Source organism: Scatophagus argus, chromosome 1 (assembly GCF_020382885.2).
Source record: "Scatophagus argus isolate fScaArg1 chromosome 1, fScaArg1.pri, whole genome shotgun sequence".
In the NCBI taxonomy this organism is placed as follows: Eukaryota; Metazoa; Chordata; class Actinopteri; family Scatophagidae; genus Scatophagus; species Scatophagus argus.
Genome location: NC_058493.1, coordinates 18,672,596 through 18,694,725, shown reverse-complemented (window position 1 = coordinate 18,694,725; position 22,130 = coordinate 18,672,596). Strand labels below are relative to the sequence as shown.

Sequence of the window (22,130 nt, the reverse complement as noted above, 5' to 3'; positions counted from 1 at the left end):
TTGCAGTAACTGTGTCTGGCATTTGAATGCCGGACACATCTAAGTGATGATATTGAGGATTAATTAGGGGTTCGACCTGGTTTTCTGCCACCCATCCATTTTCTTTCCTCTTATCTTGGGATCACAGTGGCAGCATTGCTACGCAAGGTATTCCGGGGGCAGCTGTGGCCTAGAGGGTGGAGAAGCAGCTTGTGATCGGAAGGTCGCTGGTTCGATTCCCCCACCGGACGGGCAGGAAAAATTTGAGTGTGGTGGAGTGATAATGTCCCCACCCCCCATTAGCCGACTGATGTGCCCTTGAGCAAGGCACTTAACCCCCAGTATATGCTCCCCGGGCGCTTGATGCAGCCCACTGCTCCTGTGTGTTTCACTGCATGTTGCATGTGTGTGTGTTTCAATCAGTGATGGGTTAAATACAGAGAAGTAGTTTCCCAGTTTAGGATTAATAAAGTAACTTAAATTAAAAAAATAAATTAAAAATTAAATTAAAATTCCAGATGTCCTTCTCCCCTGCAACGTTTTCAAGTTCCTCCTGGGGGATCTTGAGGCGATCCCAGGCCTGATAAAGTATATAATCTCTCAACCACATTCTGGTACCAGTTGGATGTGCACTGCAAATCTCTGAAGGGAAGACACCCAGGATGCATCATGATCAGATGTTCAAACCACCCCAACTGGCTCCTTTCAGTGCAAATGAGAAGTTGTTCTACTCTGAACTCTTCACCATATCTCTTAGGCTGAGCCCATCCATTCTCTGGAGTAAACTCATTTTGGACACCAATATCCCCAATATCATTGTTTTGGTCACTACCCAAAGATAGTGCTTAGCTGGAACGTTTATCGACTGGCAAATCGAATGTTTTGCTTCAGCTCAGCTCCATCTTCACCACAATTGATTTTTATAACGCCTGCGTTATTGCTGACACCACACTAATCTGCCTGTCCATCTAAAGCTGCATTTTACCCTCCCTCATGAACAAGACTCTGGGATACTTGAACTCCTTTGTATGGGGCAGCAAGTCACTCCCAACCCAGAGGGGGGAATCCACCACTTTTTACCAGCAGAGAATCATGGCCTCCAGTTTTGAAGTGCTGATTGTTATCCCAACCAATTAACACTCGCTTTCAGTCTACCCCAGTGTGTGCTGAAGATCATGGTCTGATGAAGCTAGAAGAACAACATCTGCAAGAAGCAGGGGCACTGGTCCCCGAACATGACACTCCCCTTGCGTTGACTGCTGCTTGAGCTCCTGTCCATGAATACTACGGACAGGCGCAACCCTTGCGCGGTCTAATACCCACTTAAAATGTGTTTGACTTTAAGATTTTGTACACAGGTCTCACTTTGGTTACATTAGAATGGGACAGTTCGTACTCCCGCAGTACATCCTACAGGGCAGACACACTCATAGGCCTTCACCAAGTCCACAAACACATGTAGACTGGATGAGCAAATTTGCATTGCTCCTCCTGGATCTGAGGTTGTGATGAATGTAAGAGTATAACATCTCAGAGAAGCCTCATATGAGTTTTAATGGCTGATGACCTCTTATGACGACATGGAGGTCTAGCCTATTGCTAGTACTGCTGGGTGCTATAATCCGTCCATCCATCCAGCAAATGTGTTGAGTAAATTCTGTTATGCATAAGTGCACACGGAAAGTTCAATTTTTCCAGTTGACCCTGGCAACCAACCATCCGTGTATGTTGTTATGATTCAGAGAGAGAAATATGAAGTGAATGTGTTAAATATGCACCAAAAAAATCAATACATGCACTCTATAGCAGTGAGTGACGGGAGCAGACACCTCCATCGCTCACAGACACCGCTCCACTCCCACTTGCCTCCACCAGTCTATATTAGTCAGAGAGATGGAGTGAGGGACTAACAAATGAGGAAGGAAGAGAAGGAAGAAATAAATGAGAGGCCAGACCAAAAAAAAGAGGGAAAGTTAATGGGTGGTCAAAAGAAAAATGATGAGTCAGCTGGATGAACAAATGAGAAGATAGAGAGAGAGAGAGAGAGAGAGAGAGGAAGAAGATAAAGTGGGCAGTCAGGGCATCACAGTGTTTCCGCTTACCGCTATTGGTGTATGCTTAAGACCTGCTGTATTATGGATCTCATGCACCACCACAAAGCCCGCTCTGTGAGGATGCAGGCCTCAGTTTGAGACCTGCCATTAGCTAATTAGCCCATAGACTCAGCTAGTTGATCAAATGCAGTTAACTATTTAGAGAACAGAGCGACTTGATGTGCATCCAAAGAGTTCACTGAACTCTGAGATGAGCAGAAAAATCTCTTAAAAATTTGATTCATTATCACTGTCTTTCTCCCAGTGTCGTGTCTCCTGCACGGTATTTGCAGTTGTGGAAGAAGTATTTAGATCCTTTACTGATATTACACTCCACTACAATTAAAATGCCTGCATTTGTATTTCAAGCAAAAGAATGTAAGTATTATGTGCCGTAAAATGTTATTGTCAGTGTATTACTGTTATACATATTATTAATGAACAAATTGTTTCAGCTCTCTCAGCTCGTAAAGTTTTTTCCAATCCAGGAAGTGTGAAGGAGATCTGGGTTGTTAGGTGTGCATTACGCTGGATCAGGATCTGTATCCCGTGTCTCCTCTGTTGTGTGCTTTATACCGCCAGTCCAATTGGTGAAAGTTAGAGAACAAACTGGGATGAGGTTGCACATTTAAAAAGTCAGCATCAGCTTAAAGCACAGGATGCGATGTTATTAATTTTTAACCAGAACCACAATATTTCACTAAGAGGAAAGTGCTTTGAGTTGTCTAAGCATTTACCTTTTGTGAGGAAAACAAATTAACTACATTGAGAGTGAACATTTTGCTGACTCTTTCAGTGTGAACATTTTACTCAGTAGAATCATTAATTGTTAAACAACAAAGTGTTGTGGCATCTTGTGGTATTTGCATTTCTTACAAAATGCAAAGTTCTTACTGTAAGATTAGATTATGTTAACACTTTTATCCAAAAAACATCACTTATATCTAATGTGCATTAACTGGAGGAGGCACAGGTACAACCACCAAGCCCTGTGATTAAAGTTCAACATGCTCTCCCACCGAGCTGAGCCGTAGCCACCTCATAAATTTTAGTTGTATATGAAATTTTATAAAAGACCACGTTGGGAAATTCATAATAAGGTGAGTTTTAACAGAGACTCCCAAACCCTTGTGGTGTATTTTCTAGTGTCTTGGATATCCTGAAAGGAAGGAGAATTATATGGCATGAGGCACAATTTACTTACTCCTGAACCAAGCCTAAACAATAGTAATGAAATGCAAATGCTATTCAACAACTCCAGGCAGCAAAATTATTCTGTTCTTGTATGTACATACTCTGTCTAATAGGGGGAGCCTGGATATGCAGCGAGTGCAGCATACCTCGCAGAGAGATTTTAATTAATGTGCGTTGCTGTGTAAAAATATACGCACGTAGAGGTTTCTCCGCTCAGCCGTCTCTCATGACGCTGACCTTCAAAAGCAAACCGGACAAGCGAGGGAAGGGGAATCGATTGTACATTTCATTCACACACACGCATGCACACACATTAATCAAAACACAAGTGAGCCCGTATGTGCACAAATATCCCCGTGGTGCATGCCATCATTCATTTTGTGCACACGCATAATCAAACATGAAAATTCTCTAACGTGTTGCCCCTGAACGTCTCCTGTGCACGTACACAAAATACACAAAACGCACACTGAGAAGACGCAGCTACAGCTGAAATGCTGTATAAGATGATGTCAGAGGAGAGCTGATTGGCTGCTTCTGTAAACAGACATTTGTGGCTCAGGGCAAAGCTGTGTGTTTGGTACACACACCTGCACACATGCTCAGACACAAACACACACACATTATTGTTAGCCTGTTCATTACTGGACTTTGCAGACCAGGCTCCTGTAAAACATGCTGTTATGGCTATTTAAAGCCTCTTTGAGAGCTGTTGCTAATTATGCATAAGGCCTCGGCTCACTCTTGTGTCTCTAAAGCTGACAAGTGTAATCATCCAACATGTACAAACTGTGATCTCACATCAGACAGTGCGATCATCTTGAGGTTGAAAGACAGCCTGTATTGCTTTAAAAATGGCACTGTAGCTGATGATTCTCAGTTTTGGTGGCTGAAGGTGTGAGACAAAGATCCCATGAGCCTTTTTCAATTCACTTTCTTTCCCTAAGTAATTTAGAAAACCTAAGGTCATTTTTACATTTGTGTGTGAAGACTTTAAGCTGTGGTTGAAGTGTGTGTGTGAGCGCCGTGGTGTGTTTTATAATTAATGGCCAGCATAAGAAGGAACAGGCCTCCACACAAATCTGGGCATTTCGATGCAAAATCCTTTCAACTGTTTTCTTTTTTTTCTCTCTTTTCTTCTTCTTTCTTTTTTTTCCGCCCTCTTTCGACAAGACCTGCCTTTCTTGTTTGCGGCCCCTTTCTGTGCCCCACATCCCCCTTCCTGCTCCCATTACAGAGAGTTGGGGCCTGGGCATTGGCCTTGAACTCTGACCCTGCCTGTAATCAGTCATATCCCTGGGCCCTTCCCTCCTCTCAGGCCACAGGCAGCTCATCCCTACTCCCCTCCCCCTTCCCCACCTCTTCCTCCTGTTCTCTCTTTGTCCCTGTGTTTTTTTTTCTCCCTTTCCCTCTTGCTGGATCCAGAATGGCCACGCTGGCTATTGATACGGTGCTGCTCTGAGACAACAAAGAGTAAACAGAGCCTCAGCAGCCGAACAACAATCCCAAGGTCCTTATGTCAGCCACTCCTTTGGCCCACGGCCTTACCCATCAGTCTGTGAAATGACCTTGGACTGATGAGTAAATGATGGCGTCAACCTGTCATGACAGGACAGCTTTGCTTTGGAGCTTATTTAAGATGAGCACACAGCTTAAATTTTAGGCCACATACCACCCAAATCCCCTCTTCTGCTCTGCTGTTGCCTATGAATATAGATCAGACGTTTGAATCAAAAACACCCCTAAAAAAGATTCATAGAGTCTCTTGAATTGTGTGTCATTTTGTAACAGGAATTTTGCACTTAAAAGAGAAAATCTGGATGCTTAAGACTTCCCCTTTGACCTTAGAAATGAGAAGGTTGTCCAGACAAAGAACCTTCTTTCATTCATTCATTTTCTATACCGCTTACCCGTCAGGGTCACGGAGAGCTGGAGCCTATCCCAGCTTACTACGGGTGAGAGGCGGGTTCACCCTGGACTGGTCGCCAGTCAATCACAGGACTGACACACAAAGACAGACAACCACACACTCACACACCTAGGGGCTATGTAGAGTAGCCAATTAACCTAATGTGCATGTTTTTTGGGATTGTGGGAGGAAGCTGGAGTACCTGGAGAAAACCCACGCAGGCACAGGGAGAACATGCACACTCCACATAGAAGGGCCCAGACCAGAACTCAAACCTGGAACCCTCTTGCTATGAGGCGACAGTGCTAACCATTGCACCACCGTGCCGCCCAACAAAGAACTCAATTAATACAATAAATACTATGCTATTTTTTTTCTTTAAACAAATTAATCATTCAAATCATTTGACAATCCAAAGAGAAAGAATTGTGCCCAACAGTGCTGCTCATTTGTGTGTCCAAAAACCACCAACACTAATGTATTTACGTATTTTGAAGATGATGCCAAAGTGAAACAAAAGCACAGAATCTTGTGGACAGCAACTTTAAAATTAGCAAAAAAGAATTTCATTGCACGATTTATCTTAAAACATTTAAATTGCTGCAGTCATCAATGTGCTGTTATCAACTTTATTTACAAGAGTTAATTTTTTTAAGAATTATTTTTTCTGATACTCTAAAATGCCGAAAGCATTCAAGCTTTCACCCTGGAATTTGGAAAGGAAGTTTTGACTGTAAGTGTGGAATTTCATAAGCTACACGTCAGCAGGGTCAGTCGGCGTGTATGTGTATGTAGCTAGGCATGTGTTTGTGATTGAGCATGCGATTGGACGCTACTGTACCTTCAGAAACAAACAAGGTCTCGTGAAATTTCCCCGCATTCCCCTTACATGCTCTGGGGGCCCGGTGGCATTGGGCAATGTGTCCCCGGGGGCCTCTTGGCTGCTTCTGCTCACGTCTACCTGTCTGGAAACACTCCATCCATTGCTGATATGAAAGGCTGTCAGAAATGTGATGGTTGAGTAGCGAGGTGAGGGCTGGCGACTGCTGCCACCTCGGGGGTCAGAGGTGAGATTGGCTCAGAGACGCTAAAATACAGAGGGCCTCTTTGACCTGATAATTATCCAGATTGAATCCACCTGACAGACTGGAGAGAATAGTAACTCCTTCACGTGGCAGCCAATGCTGACCCAGATTAGAGACGTACAGTAATTGTATCCCTGCACATCAATTTTGTAAAGGAAATGGAATGATTCACTTCTCCAACCTGCCCGCTGACCCAGAAGAGTACTCGCCTGTCCTTACAAATTCATCCTCACAAACCACGCTGAGGCTGGTCTGAGGTCAGCTCCGTCTTTCGAGAGCGGAAATATCGCTTCCCTCGTGTGCCATTTCACAGGTCCTCAAGGTGGCAAATAAGAACCAACAGACCTTTCACTTCTGTTTTTTTTCCTTGCAGGAACTATCCTGGCATTTCTTAATAAAATTTGATCTAATACATCAAGGGTCCAACCTGCCACTCAAAAGACGATGACGGTCTGTTTTGCAGGTTCTTACAAATTGCAAGTGACAGTTTAACACTGTGCCTCAGGATATGTTGAGCTCCTGTGACATTCAGTTCTACTTTTTCAACTTAAAGTGCAGCGTGAGAAGCAGAGTTTAGAGGGGTTTCCTCCCTTTATTTGAAAAATACTTATGATCTCTTAAAATGCCACGACCAAAAGGCTTCACCATCTTGAAGGAGAGAAAATGCACAAGACTCCTCAAGCCCATCCTTCTTCCCATTTAACTTTTCTCCTACACATGTTATACCTTAAATAAAGCACAAATGACCTTGGCATGAAAATGGCCTGAAGAAATGTTTGTCATTTCCATAGTATGTTAAATGCTTTATTTTTATTTTTACCACAGGAACAACACAATGAAAGTCGTGGTTTATGTCATCTAATAACACCTACTCAACAAGGACATTCATACACACAATGCCACCCTTACATTCTCCAGTAATGGATGGAGGACTAGCCAAGTTAGAAGGAAGAATAGGAGGAAGAAGCAGAGATTCAGTAGAAAGACTGAAGCTGAAAGATGATTTACTCTGTGTGGGAGGTTTTGTGTCAGTGGGTGTGTTTGCATCTGTGTGCATGGACAGATGAATTCTGCTGTCTGCACACACACACACACACACACACACACACACACACACAGAGCTGACCACAGTACCTCTTGACAAACCATCATATTCAGTCTCTTGGCTGTATGCAGTCTTAATCTGAGGTATGACACACCTACAGTAAGTCCTTGTATTCACATACAGGTAATTCACTTGTGGGAGAATATTATACAATCTACCATGTCCTCCCACCCTGTCCGAACGCTGCAGTCGCAAATTACTTCTCAAACAAATATAAACAATGAACTTTGCAGTGGATGGAGTTAAGTTACCGCCATCAAAGAAGACATGTATTTGGTGTTGTATGTCAGCATAATATTTACAAGAACTTAAACTCATGCATAAAGATTCATACTTCCCAAAGCATGAAACAAAAAGTTTCTTTTTTTTCCGTTGATGTAATACAATTCAGCCAGTGTGCAATGCATAGTGCAGGTGTTGTAACAGAGTACTTTGAAAAAATGTATTTTATTTTGAAAAACTGAATTTCAATTAACAACTATTCAACATAAGAATTTACGTTTTGGATTGGGACTGTAGACTTCGCACATACATCCTCATACAGTGGCTCTTATGTTTCATTTTGGTGTTGGAGAAACTAAACTTCCCCTTTTCCTTTTTTCTTTTTCCACCTCTTCTCTCCTCTCACAGCACACTGACGATATATGGCATTAGCCAGGATGACGAGGCCATCTACCAGTGTATCGCTGAGAACAGCGCTGGCTCCACGCAGGCCAGTGCCCGCCTCACAGTACTCTGGGCTGATGGACTGCCCGGTGTGCCCACACATGTGCAGGCCAAGGCCCTCTCACCAACCACCATTCGGGTGTCCTGGAGGGAGCCTGATCAGAACACTCAGGACATCATTGGTTATGTTCTCCACATCCGCAGGACCTCAGGTGAGGCTGCACTGTAGGTCCAAATAGTTATGTGTAGTAGATGACATGAAAATATGTTACAATAAGATAAATTTAGGTACTAAACAAGCTTTGACACAGGAAAACTTTTTCAGTGGCTATATGAGATGAGGAGAGGCTAAAGAAAGAAAAAATAATCTTTTGTGATCACTCCAGATGAATGACCTTTGCATTGTTAATAAGCCCTACAGAGAAGTCAAAAGTCCTTTCCACTGAAAAAGTTATGCCTGCAGCTAAACAAAATTGTGCTTAATTATAAAATCCAAAACAACAAATGAGGCTGACAGTGTTATCCAAGAGGCCCATGTCACAAAAGCGATTTGCTCACAGCTTAAGCACAGATTGCAAATGGCTCCCCGTGTCACTTTTCACAAATGATTCCTACTTCCAAACTGCAAGTGTGAGCTCTCTTGCGTGCTTAGCATGGTGTCACATGTGTCAAATGTAATTCACAAGGAAATGATCTCCTGTTGCGAGTTACAGACCGATACAACCCAACAACTCTATGAACCGTCTCAGTTATGAAATAGGAATTATGAATGATGAAAATCTGATAAAGTCACAGTTTCTACTGTTTCCCATGGCATTTGCATTACATTCACCAGGCAAATCCCCACATTCCATTTTAAAGATGGTGTAGTAGGATGACTGAAAAACAAAATCAATGCTTGCGTGGATTTTTGGGATGATGCTTTCTGTGTATGCACCTGTGCATGCTAGCCCGCGTGCTTGCAGTGTGTCTGTTTGCAGCTTTGGGCAAGTGTGTGGCTGTCTATGTGTGTTTGTATTACTGTGTGTGGTGGCAGTTTTGTAGCACCAGCTGCCGTTTTCCTCTGTAGTTCTATCAGGTGGATAATGAAGGGCCTCGGGGGCCAACCAATAGGATCTGCAGTAATTACCGTTCCAAGATGGCATGGTCCAATGGTTGAGGGCTGGAGGTAGATAGTGGTTATGGTTGGTTGTCTCTGGATTAAGAGCAATAAAATGCTTTAACACATTCTTTATAACTCCCCCTTTTACCCCCTCCATCTCCTCACTCCACCCCGGCAATTCACCCAATCACTGTCATTCAGGCTCCTAGGGCCAAACTAGATTAGCTATTACCTATCAGAGCTGCTCTGATAAAACCAGTCAAATAGGCAATAACCATAAAATGGAAACAGATTGTATTTATTGTGTCCTTTCTTGATCTTATTTTCCATCACTTTAATGGCTGCTCCTCCTCCTCCTCCTTCTCCTTACATCATTTTCTTCTCCCATTTATGTCTTTCCTTTTTCCTTCTCTCACTTTTTCTCCACCCTCACCTTCTCTTTCTGTTTCTCCTTCAGACCCAGTGGAGATGGAGTATGAGGAGGCTGTCAGTAAGGTGACAGTGCAGCAGATCATCAAGGACCTGGAGCCCTCCACCAGCTACACCTTCTACGTCAAGGCCTACACGTCCCACGGGGCCAGCAAACCGTCGGACAGTGCCACGGAGAGCACTCATGGGGAGGGTGAGTCGGGAACATCAGTAAGGGCGTCGCAAACAGTTTGGGAAACTGGAGAAAAATACAGCTGGCATCAATGAAATGTTCAGTAACAGCCATCACACTAAAGGTTAAAACTGTCACTGAGCTTAAGATAACAGAAAAGCACCATGTTCTGAACAGGCACATTACAAACACTAACAAAAGTGGCATTTGCATTTTGGAGCATAAAACAGAAAGCTTAACAAACTAATCAGTCCAGTAAGGAAATGTTGGCCAGCTTTAACCTGCATTACAAACTGGAGCAGCACAATCTGCTCTGCCAACCTCACTTTTGCATGTGTATTGTCAAAACAAAAATAGACTTGAGGCTTAATTAAACACATGAGGTCATAGTTATGCAAATGAGACAAAGCTGAGACATGAGCCTGCATGGGGCTGGTGCAAACAGCAGCATAGATAAAAACAAGAGCCGATCCGCTGCTTGAGACACGGCTGTAAAACACACGTCTGATATGCTTGCCATCTTGACACATTTTATTTGTGACTCCTGATCAAAATCCTAATCTAATTTACATTTCTTTTGACTCTATTGTAAGACATTGTCAACTGTGAAACATTATCAGAGTAAAAAAATGCAAAACTTCATCTGGTAACATTTTTAATGCGTTTGTGCAAAATGATGCTTTTATCATCATTCACACTTCAAAGACACAATCTAAAATTTCCCCTGTTAACTGGTAGGTGCTGTAGCTATCATGTTGTCGAGCCACTTTAGCTGACAGTCTGTATTGTGCTGCAGTGCCCGCGCCTCCTTCCCTCTACACCAAGGTCGTGAACAGCAGTGTTATACAAGCGACGTGGGAACCTTCCTCCAAGATGGGCCAACATCAAGGCTTCAGGCTGTATTACAGAAGAGCCCACACACCACTGTTCACTGGTCCCCTCAACTTTCCTTGCAACGTCACCCAGTACAACATCAGTCAGCTGGGTGAGACAAATAGTTTGTTAGTCATACAGTTATGTCATGAGCAGTTTCTATAATCTTAATCTCAACCGTAATCTTAACTGAAGATGGATCAAGCACATGTCACCCTGAGAAATTATGTCCAGTTAATATTGAGATCTTCTCTGAGAAACCTGTGCTTCATTCATTGTGTGGATATCTCTTTCTGTCTTTTGTGCTTGTTCAGATCCTACGCTGGTCTATGAGATAAAGTTGCTCGCATACAACCAACATGGAGATGGCAATTCCACCGTGCGATTTGTTTCACTTCGGGAGGCGGTGGAGAAATCTGGTGATTGTCTGCCTCAACCAAACACAGTCACACATACACACTGCTCCACACCTGACTGAGTCACATATCTCATCTTCTGTCTCGAACAAAGTGCTGCTGACAGTTGATGTTTCTCATGCACATCAGGTGACAGGTGTGTTAACTTTGGTGTTGCTGTGACTGTGAGATGTGTTGTATCTCCTCAGTGCTGGACGGCTCATGTGACTGCGTGAAAGACGAACAGAGCAAAACATCCACTACCGGCATCATAATCGGCATTCACATCGGAGTCACCTGCATCATCTTCTGCGTGCTCTTCCTCGCCTTCAGCTACCGCGGAAGGTCAGCACAGACATGATGTGTAAATCCGTAACGGCCGCAAATGGAAATAATTAGTGTCTATCCTGTATCTGCAGCTGACGGGTGTTTCATGTGGGTATGTTCATGCAATCCCCAGGTTAATGATGTGTAAGACGGTTCAGGCCACCCCCCAGGCAGGGCACAGCGCAGTGCTGGAATCCTCTTCCTCTTCCCAGGGGGTCTCTGGGCTGAACGGGGCCGCCAGGAGAGAGATGGAGGTCAACGGCGGCACAGCAGGGAAGAAAGTGGCTGACAGCAATGAGCTCGAGAGACTTTTCACTCAACCCAACATACAAGATACATGCATGGTGAGTCCTGACTGTGAGAACTGAACAAGAAGTTTTGGGTTTTTTTTGGTTTTTTTGGGGGGGGTGGTGGGGGGGGTTGTGTTATATGTGTTATATTTACAGTACAGTACAGTTGTTGTGGTGAAAGACATTTTAAATCAGATTTATTGGAACTATTTTTGCAGCCCAAGCCGTCAGTTCTGTCAGTTGAGAAAAAATATATAACATTTCTGATTTCTCAGAAGCTACTTTGTTGAGTGCAGTGTTATCATAACTAATAGAATCAATGCCTGAAGCTGCGGGGAAAAAATTCCAGCTGTTATAAAATGTAGTTTATCTTTAAATCAATTTCACTTTAATTGTCACTCATGCTCAGGCTTTCCAATAAGCACAGAAACAATTTCACTGACTGTTATCAGGAAAAAAGCAGTTCAACAGTGTGAGTGAGAAACTGAACTGATGTTGATGATGATGATAATGATTATTATTAGGCTTTATTTTATTTTTTTTTTACTTTTTTAAGGAACTCTAATTCTTTTTTTTTAAAAGAGACACCAGCAGATTTATGTTTGCTTTTCTTTTGTTCCTTTCCTCCAGCTTCTAAAACTCACAGCTTGCTAACACCACTTAAAATTGATCAATAGAAAGCTAATTATTCGCAACAAAACAGTGCAGTATAGACAACACAACACAGCAAAACAGGATAAATGGTTTTCTATAGATCTTTAAGGTTGAGGCTGAACTTTATAACACCTGCATACGCTTTGTCCATGCTTCATGTATTACAGTGTAATATAACAGCTAAAAAAAAAGATGTCAGGTGCCAAGTGCACTAAAATTGATCCTCAAATGAAAAAGAAGTGATGCATCCTGCCATGTAGCCACTGTTTCTCGTCTCCTCTCATGTCATGTTTCCTGTCCATTCCGTATGTAAACAAAGCAAAAGTGAATGCAGTGCGTTCTCTATCTAACTCTGTTTGATTACTATTGCTTCTATGCTTTTCCAGTCCGACTCGTACATGCTGAACGACACCCAGCTGTCTACGATACCGCTGGACGAGTTTGCGGTGGAGCGAGAGACACGGTTCCAGGAGCCCCCTGCAGCAGGAGCGGGTCAGCAGGACCAAGGCTAATCATGAATGAAGGCCAATTCACACGGCACTGTCCACAGTGTCCACTTAGACTCTTCTCTCACTCAGGTCAACAAGTGTTTCCTTTCAAAGCATTTTTTTTTTCCTTTTGTGCAAAGATTTTTTTTTATTGGTAAGTTAAGAAGTTCTAGAGGATCTAAGACTGAATATGAGAGTTTTTGGCCTGAGGCTTGGAAGAGCTCTCCTCTTAGGGACGGCTGTCTCCAGCTCAGCAGGCCACTTAAATATTCGGTATTTGTGTAATTTGGTCTTTTCGTTAATTTTCTGATGTTGGGCAGCACACAGAATGGAGACCCCAGAATGTCCTTGTTATACAATGATGATTTTATTTTTAAGTTTATAAATATATATATAAAGATACATATATATCTTTAGCATCTAATATGTCAAAGTGGTTATAAGTTATTGGTCTTACCTCTACTTTTCTGTGGATGTCAAAGACTCCTGCTGCCTGCTCTCAGCTACCAATGATTCCACCTTCTCGCTCACAGAAGACCTCAGCCTTCGTCCAGGGATTCAATATATTCTGTCTCAGGACTTTGTTTCAGCGATATCAACATTTTTATGAGTTCTCGGCCTTCATACAGGCATTAGACTTGGCTGTGTGAACCTTACGATTCAACAAAAACCTACCTCAGCCGGAATGAATGTGTTGCGGGAAGCTTTTAGGGACTTTACCTTCCCCTGTGCTCACAATTACTTAACATGCGGAGGAACTGATTGGTCTGAAAATTACAAGATCAGGCGCCGCACTACCTCAGATGTCAAGAATCGTCTCTGTCTCTCTCTCTCTCCCTCGCTTGTCGAAGCAAAGAGGAAAAAGTATCCAACATAAAGCACTTCCAAATGCTGAAGTTAATGTTCTACCTCACGATAGCAATGTTAATGTTGTCGCTGTTGTTGTTGTTGTTTGTCTGTTTATTGCATAATGAAACCCCCCCCCCAGTGAAATCCTGGCTTCCCTCTGGTGATGAATATGGTGTTTGTAGATAAAGTATGAGTACCTCATGCAAGTTGACAGACTGAAAACACTGTTGTATGATTTACAGTATCTTAAGAAAATGTATGAATTGATGAGCTATTCTATTATAAGCTTCTTTATTTTATTTTATTTCACTCAGAATATTTAGTTGCTTCAATTGAATGAGAATACCATTAGAGATACACTGCACTGCTAATTTTCAGGACAATTTACTGCTGAATGAGACATGATACTTAACGCAATTTAATATAATATGCATACATCATATATGTCTAAAATTAGCGCTGTGATTGAATTCTGTGTGCCTGTCTGTGTGCAGATATGTTTTAATCATTTAATGTTTTCTTACATATATGATGCATGTAAAACAAGGAAAAAAACAAAATAAGCACAAAAGATTATGAAAATGTCCCAACATATTATTCCACTCTTGTAGGGTAATGACTTAAAGGAATAGTTTGCCATTTTGGGAAATATGTGCATTGGCTTTCGATATCATGATATCAGTCCGTGTTAACTGTGAAGCACACAACTTCTTTCAAGTACAGATTTGAAAAAATGAGATCTAACATGTTAATTAGTGGGCTTTAAAGATGCTGACAGATGATGATGGACCAACACAGGCTAGCTGTTCCAGTCTGTATGCTAAGCTAAGCTAATTGCCTCCCAGCTCCAGCTTCATATTTAAAGAATTAGTTTGGTTTGTTTTCTTTCTGGTAAAAAAAACAACAGTTTGCTGTTTTAAAAGTTGATTATGTGTTACAGGTGAACTACTCTGAGAGTAGTTAATTAGAGTATTTTACAGAGATTAGAGTGGTATCCACCTTTTGATAATTGTCTTCATAAAGAAAATGAGCAAATTTCCTAAATGCTCAACTATTCCTTTGGTTGAAATTGGCCGCAGTGTATTTCTAACCTCAGTCTGGATCTTTTTTGTTGCTGCAGTGCTCGTAGTGATTTTATTTTCACATCACATTATCTCCCTCCTTTTTTAAACACAGTAACATCTGGTGACCAGGAGACGTGACAGTTGCTGATCATGCTTCACTATTGTTATTCTCATCCCAAAACCACAACTGCTGCTCAGCAGTCTCTCTGCTGACAACACTGAGTAGTCACAGTGCTTCAGGAACATTGTGGTTATAATAATGACCACAGACAGAGAGCAGGTTGAAGGAGATAGACGGCTGCTGGGCGGTTCCACGACCACAAGGCCTCTTTCTCCCGCTCTTTGCTCTCTCTGTGTTGTCACATACTGTACAGGACTGGCTCTGATGCATTAAAATTACCAAGGCCTACCTCAAACCTGCTTTTGGCCTTTCTCTCAGGTCTTAAAGGAGGAAACATAAAGAGTGGAGGTGTACACACACACACACACCTATAGAAATGTATGTAGTGGTATACTGCAGTTTTCGACACATGCTGGACAGACAACAAAATAGTCAGAAAAGGACACACACAGCACACAAACACACAATTGGAGGGAGAACTTTATTGGACCTTTATCTTGTGCACTAAGTATTAAAACAGTTTAAGTTCGCGTTTAGTTTCTAATGGATGTGAATGTGTAACTTTGGTTTTCATCAGATATTTTTTTTTCATATCACAAGTTTAGAACTTTTTTCACTGGTGTTTGACTCTTTATTCCATATGGAAATTTAATCTGTGAATTAGTGAAGGAAACTCAGAAAAGTAAAGCAATTGGCACCTACAACCACAGTTTGTTTATTGGCTGATTTGTGTTTCTGGCTCCTAAATCTAAACATGGCGCAGTAACTATACTGCATTCATGTGATATCATTATCATTGGTTTTATGAGTGAGAAAAACGTTTGTTTTTCAGTGTTTGACTATACAGAAGTGTCAACAAACGGTCACTTTTTCAAAAAAATCTAAATGGATTTAGAATAAACAATAAAATTAACTGTAAAATGACACAGCAAAGTGTAATAGTGTGCAGGTGCCACTGTCTTTATCCACTTTTTTTTCTTTCTTTCTTTCTTTGTTTTTTTTTTTACATCTAGGGTGTTGAATCCAAAATGTTTCCTCACATCACCTCTCAGATATTTCAGTGTAATCAAGCTAGTTTTCAGTACATTTGCTATCTCTCGACTGGCAAAGATAACAGTCTGGTTACAAGCTGCAGGTCATGCAGTGTTTCAGAAAGACATGCCATTTTGATTGCAATTCGTTTAAAAGTGTAAAAGATGTAAAGAAGTATCTGAGTTCACACAACTGGCTAATTTGGGCTCATTGGGGCTAACGTGTTGGGCTACCGGTGTTGGGTCAGAATAACAGGTTTTCCAGTTTTCCCCATTTGGATGGCATTGCATGAACGCAGAACGCGTTTTCAAAAAGGAGTCATGAAAATACAAGAGATTGGAAAATTATTTTCAAAATGCATATTTGACTGATTTTGTGTCTATATACTGTGTCATATCTCCTTCAATCATTCCACATGTTCGACCTGCCCCCACAGCAGAGAATCACCTTCCATCTTTGCGTGTTCTTCAACACTGAGTTATACACATCTTAGTGACCATCGTAGGTACTGTAATGTTCTGCCTTTGAAATGTATTTTTTTTTTAATTATTATTATTCTTATTTGTTTGCAGATTTTCTGCCTTGCATCAATTCCTTCTATTTAATTGTACACTTTGGTGTTAATATCCTTATCAGTAATGGTATTTGTCAAAATAGTAGATCAAATACTCAACCTAAATGTCTCCTGCTTGTATATTTATTAACTCAGAATGTGATATTTTCTCTCCAGGGCTACTGCAGCCTCAATCAGCATTTTTACTTCTGTTGTTTTGAGTAATTTCAATGGGGAAACAAGCAGCACGTTTTCCTTAATTCCTTCCTTCCTTCCTTCCTCTCTCTCCTTCTCTCTCTCTCGGTGTAATCTAGGGTTAATCTCCTACTGCAGGAAATTGCCCACATGTCCCACCTGTGGATGTGACAGGTTTTAGTGCTATACTCTTTAACCTGATTCACTGGGGATGTGGTGCAGTGATGATCATGTTTACGTGATTAGACTTTGATAGGTCAGGTTGTCATTTTGCTGTATAATATTAGAGCTTGCGTGATTTGATGGAACCCTCAAAGCTATTTCTCAGTAATCCACTGGTGCTGTAACTACTTCAGCAGAGGACACCAGATGATTCCTTCGCTCACACAGTTTGACAAAAGGGGGCCTTTGGTGTTGTACATTTTGCAGCCTTAGGAAGTGCGAGTCTGCTCAGTTAGCCAGTGTCCTTTTTCTTTCATTCAAAAATCCTGACCTTTGGACAGGGAGGGTGTGCACTCAGGGACTCTCTGATCCTTTTTATGTATATCAGCAGGCCACACTTGGCCTTCTGGAGGTGATTTTTCTCTTCACATTCTGCTTTGTGCCCAGTTCAGACAGATTTGTTGTCAGGGATGTCTTCTTTGTTTGGTTAGGGTTAATGTATGCAGGCTGTGCTATGCTATTGTCCTTGTGTATAAATGTTTGAGTCAAAAAGTAGTTTTTATGGTAGAGTGTGCAGGATGGGTGCTAGTTTGAGCTGACTAAACAAACAAATAAAACTTGCCAACTTGTTCAAATGAGAGAAAAACAACTTACCATTCTGTTGCAGACTGAGAGGAACGAAACTGATTTATAGATAAACCATTGTCCTCTGGCTGTCAAGTTCTGATGGCTCAAACATGTATGGCTGTTGTGGCCAATAACGCATTTAGAGGGAGCGTCCATGTTTCAGGTGGCGTTTGACAGTTCAGAGAGGCGGAAACTTTCTGCAAGTGGGCGTGGTTTCGGCGGCTTTAGGGGACAGCGTTTCAGAGCAGACGGTACTACTAATTTTTTCACAATTTTAAAACTTTTTTCATATACTTAGTGATATTTTTAATCATTCAGATTAGGTGGTTAATAACATATTTTTCTGTGGCGTGGAAAGCTCAGAACACAGACTTAGTAAGTAATGGCAGGGTAATGATGACCTTGCAAACACAATGGGAACATTTCTCAGAAAATAGTTCAACTGCCTCCTTTGTGTCCCCAAGAGTCAGGAAAGCAAGGATGTAAAGATTATACATTAACATGAGGTTACAGAGGCTGTGGAAAAATAATCTGCGACAGTTTCAGGGAAATCACATTAACAAGGAGGATTTGGGTTTTTTTTTTTTTCTTTTTTCAATTTTTCTCAGTTAAAGATTACTGCGTTATGTTGACGTTCATTGTAGAGCTGAAACAATTAGTCAATGGATCAGCACATCAACCTGCAGAAAATTAATCAGGAGCTATATAGATAATCAGTTGGTATTTTAAGTCATTTTTCAAGCAGAAATTAAAAAAACAATTACTTCGAACATCTTAGGTGTAAGAATTTGATACTTTTATGTATCATATGTGATAATGAACTGAATATTTAGGGGATTTTAGGCTGCTGGATTAGACAAAATAATATTTTAAAGAACTTGGCTTAAGCTTTAGAAAGTTATGAAAAATTGTTTTTCACTATTTTCCTACATAGACCAAAAGATTCACGACTAATCAATAATACCAACAAGATTTAGTTACAGCTGTAAGTCATTTATTCATACTTCTTCCTGTACGCCTCAGGTTCTCACAAAGAAGACACCATGAACTGGGCATATGCAGGATTGGTTTTACACTGATTACGGTGCCAGTATGTGGTTCTAACTGCTCGAGACTGTACATCTATCTGTGCAGTTCTCTCTCTTTCTCATATGCATTAACTGAACACAGGTAACCAGATCGAGGATCGAGTCAGAAGGACAAGATAGGCTTCGACTGGCTAGACTGACGTTGTATCACTGCATAATGTACATTATGGATGTAAGTACAGTGTTTTGACTCAGTGGTGGAGGATGTTGGGGTAACCTCAATTAGGCTGAAAAAAAATTCACTGCCAACTCTTTCAATAATTGATGAATCATTTCATTTTGCTGGTTTCAGCTTCTTAAATGTAAGGATTTGCTGATATTCTTTGTGACTTACAGTAATTGGCAGTAAATAAAGAGTCTTTGGGTTTTGGACTGTTTGGACAAATGATGCAATCTGACACCTGTCACCTGGGCCCTGAGAAATTGTGATAGGCATTAATCACAATTTGTTTGACATTTTTTAGACCAAACGATGAAGCCATTAATCATGAAAAAAAAAAATTGGCAGATTAATTGATAATGGAAAATGAATCATTAGTTGCAGCCCTAACCTGAAAAACCCTGACTTGGGTTGCTCCAGAAGTCCAATGCCTGATGCAGCTAGCCTCTTCTTGAAATGCTCTTTACATTATGTGGCATTGATTGTTGTGGCACCAGAAGACCATCCGATATGATTGTGAATTGATTACATTTCCCATGCATTTATCTTTGTAGTGTTCTGCTCTGAGACCCCAATGCCTGTACATGTCAAATGATGCTGAGTTCAGTCAAATGGTGATTTAATGTAATTGTACTTTAATGTTTTGAGATCGGTATTATATTTTATATAACTCTGTCAAACATGCAGATTGAATCCAATGTGTTGGAAGGCGTTTTGGCAGAGAAAAACCTAAAGTAGATCTGCATGAGATACAAAAAGTGTTAGTTAATCATTATGTCACTTGTGATGGTAACACTGTGATATTTAGCCAAATAATGGCAAAAATAATGTTGTGATCTCAATATGGTGCTATTGATGGTCCTGTCTCACATTGTCGGTCAGTCTGTTTTGATGGTTTGTATTGATGAAAATAGGTTGAGTGACCTTTTCCTTTGACAACTCTAACCATGTCTTGCCCTCACTGATGCCTGATGATCACCTCATCCTCATCCTGTTCCCACCAGTCATCTACGCATGAGTGACTCAGGGTGAGGTCCTGTCAGCCCTGTTACCTTTAAAGTGACAAGTTGTCTTCATTTTCCCTCATGTGCTGTGAGGAGAACGTCTGTTCCGTATTGATGTTGTCAACACAATCTAAAGCCGTTCGGTCAGCAGTAATTTAGCCACTGAAATAAGAAAAGTGCTCCTGACTAGAATCTACTCTGCAGGTGATTGACTCCCCACATCTGTCCCTTGAAGTTAGTGTCAAGCATAAAAGTCAATAATAATGGCTCCTCAGTAAAACATTATCATTTAATTCCACTTACAGAGATGTGTGTTGTGAAATCCTCATGTATGGAGCACCACGTACCAAATTTTCTTCACATTCCTGATTCACAGTCAAAGCCTCAATTCTGAAAGGCAAAAGAGCATTTGATCTTAAATGGAAAATGACGCCAATACGTTGTTACCGTTTTAAAACATGTTTGCATAAGAATATTTGACCCTCACTTGCCCAGGGTTGCTGGTTTGTGCCAAGAATTTTGCTCGTATGTGTAAAATGTAAGAACTGTGTGAGATTGATTTGATTTAACTTTAAACTCTACATAACTTAGTGCCATCTCTGATGGTAAGAGGAACAAAAACGTTTATTGTCCTTTACTCCGGAGCTGAAAGCCAAACTGTGTCCTTATAACAATAAATATTTATGATTAAATTTAAACCAATAAAAAAAGTCTGCTTCAGCAAGACAGATTTGATCTGGCAAAATAACCAACCAACCCCACAGCATAAAACAGTCTTTTCGTGCATGTTTCTCATTGTATGAAACTGATTGAGAATGTGTTGTCATGGCTGCATGTGATGAAGAGCCGTGTAGTCAGTGTGCTGCCTCAGTTTTTAACTCGGCAGCGTCAACCACCAGTGAAAATCTGGCTGTTTTTGTCTTTATCATTCTGCTGTATATTAACATAATATAACATAAAACATCTGAAACTAGCTGTAAGTTGTGGTGGTAATTTCAATGCACGCACGACTTGACCTGAAGGCCAGTAGTTGGGTCCTGACACGTTTCTAGAAATTAAAAAAATCAGACTCTGTACAAAACACTTCTGTCATGAATGCCTTTACTTACTCAGTCTTTTGTTTCTCAAATTAACTTTTATTTCCCTCCGTCATAAAAATATTGCTGTCTTGTTTTCCAGTTCATTGTGTGACGCTCATTGGAATATCTGAGGCAGAAAAGGGAAATGGCTGCCTGCCGTTTAATTCTCACTTCACCAGTGACTTTTCGAGTCATTTAAAATGAGTGAAACTTCTATTTAATCTATGCAGTCTTATTTATTTTTTTAATCCTGCAGGGTTTAAATGTGGTGCCAGTCTGAAACCAAAAACCATATGCATTGCCAGCTGTGTAAACTACATGTTAATGTCGCAGAATAAGCCTCATTTGAAGTGTTACATGTGTTAATGTGATAGCTTGACCATTATGGATGGAACAAAGGGAACGTAAATCTGTAACGTCAGCCCATGATCGCACATCTGTCTGTCTGTCTGTCTGTCTGTCTCTTCTTATGTCTGTCTGCTGAGGTCACTGCCTCTTTCTGATTTTACGGTTTAATTCAGGTCAATATGAGATAATTTAATAAGCATTCTCAGAGCATTGTCAGGGATCACTACTGTATGGTTCTACACTCTCTCTAGACAAAAGTGTCGCAATTATAAATCTGTATACATATCCACATATACAGCGTGCACTGTATGTGTGTATGTATGTATGTGTGTAAAAAGGCAAAATAGACCATTTTTAGTGGTTTGTATTGTTTTAGGGTTCATTGTGCAAAACTGAAGAAAAAAAACAATAACAGTGATAATAAACTAGCTCTAGGAATAATAAATGCAGTGACTGTCTTTATTGTGTGTGTGTGTGTGTGTGTGAGTGAGTGTCTGCACACGTGCCTGAGAATTGGGCTTGGTGGATAAAGAAACTTAATTTACAGCATAGATGTGTGTTAGCTTACTTGCTTCCTGCTGTCCGCTGAGATGCAGCAGATCAATCTGATGCAGGCTTCTCCTCTTCCTCCTGACTTCACCGTCCTGTTCTACTGTTCAGCACATTAACTGGCCAGACAAAGAGTATTGAGCACGAGACCCAGAGCTCCTGGTCGATGAAGGCTGGTGCCGGACTTCTAATCACTGTGAATCCCAATGCATGATTGAACTTCAGGACAAAGTAAAAGGAGTCCAATATGGATCAGATTCCTCTTTCTCTTTCTCCCTCTTGCACCAGATAATTGCGGTTTTGTTTGTTTGTATGGTTTTTCTTTTTTTTATTTTTCTTTTTTTGGTTTTTTTTTTTCAGTTTTGGCTCTGATTCTTACTGGTAGTGATAACATAGTATGGGAGTGCAGCAACGTCACTAGAAAGAAGTCCAATGGAGCAAGACAAGACAAACCTCCAGGTTAGCCAGACTTGTTAGGTACAGGAAATGAAGGTAAATGGGAAAATTATCTGTCAAAACAGTCTCACTACAACATCCA

At 41.0% G+C, this 22,130-nt stretch overlaps 1 protein-coding gene across 2 annotated transcripts in view; it reads left to right on the top strand.

Moving 5' to 3' along the window:
* Positions 1-21,473, top strand: part of igdcc3 (immunoglobulin superfamily, DCC subclass, member 3) — a 67,905-nt gene extending 46,432 nt beyond the window's left edge. For both annotated transcript variants that reach the window (XM_046389118.1, XM_046389110.1), the window contains exons 8-14: positions 7,996-8,243; positions 9,591-9,755; positions 10,531-10,719; positions 10,922-11,026; positions 11,212-11,347; positions 11,463-11,673; positions 12,660-21,473. In XM_046389118.1, coding sequence (XP_046245074.1) covers positions 7,996-8,243; positions 9,591-9,755; positions 10,531-10,719; positions 10,922-11,026; positions 11,212-11,347; positions 11,463-11,673; positions 12,660-12,785 — 1,180 coding nt within the window. In that variant the 3' untranslated portion in view covers positions 12,786-21,473. The remainder of the gene's footprint in view (positions 1-7,995; positions 8,244-9,590; positions 9,756-10,530; positions 10,720-10,921; positions 11,027-11,211; positions 11,348-11,462; positions 11,674-12,659) is intronic.
* Positions 21,474-22,130: the final 657 nt, after the last annotated feature.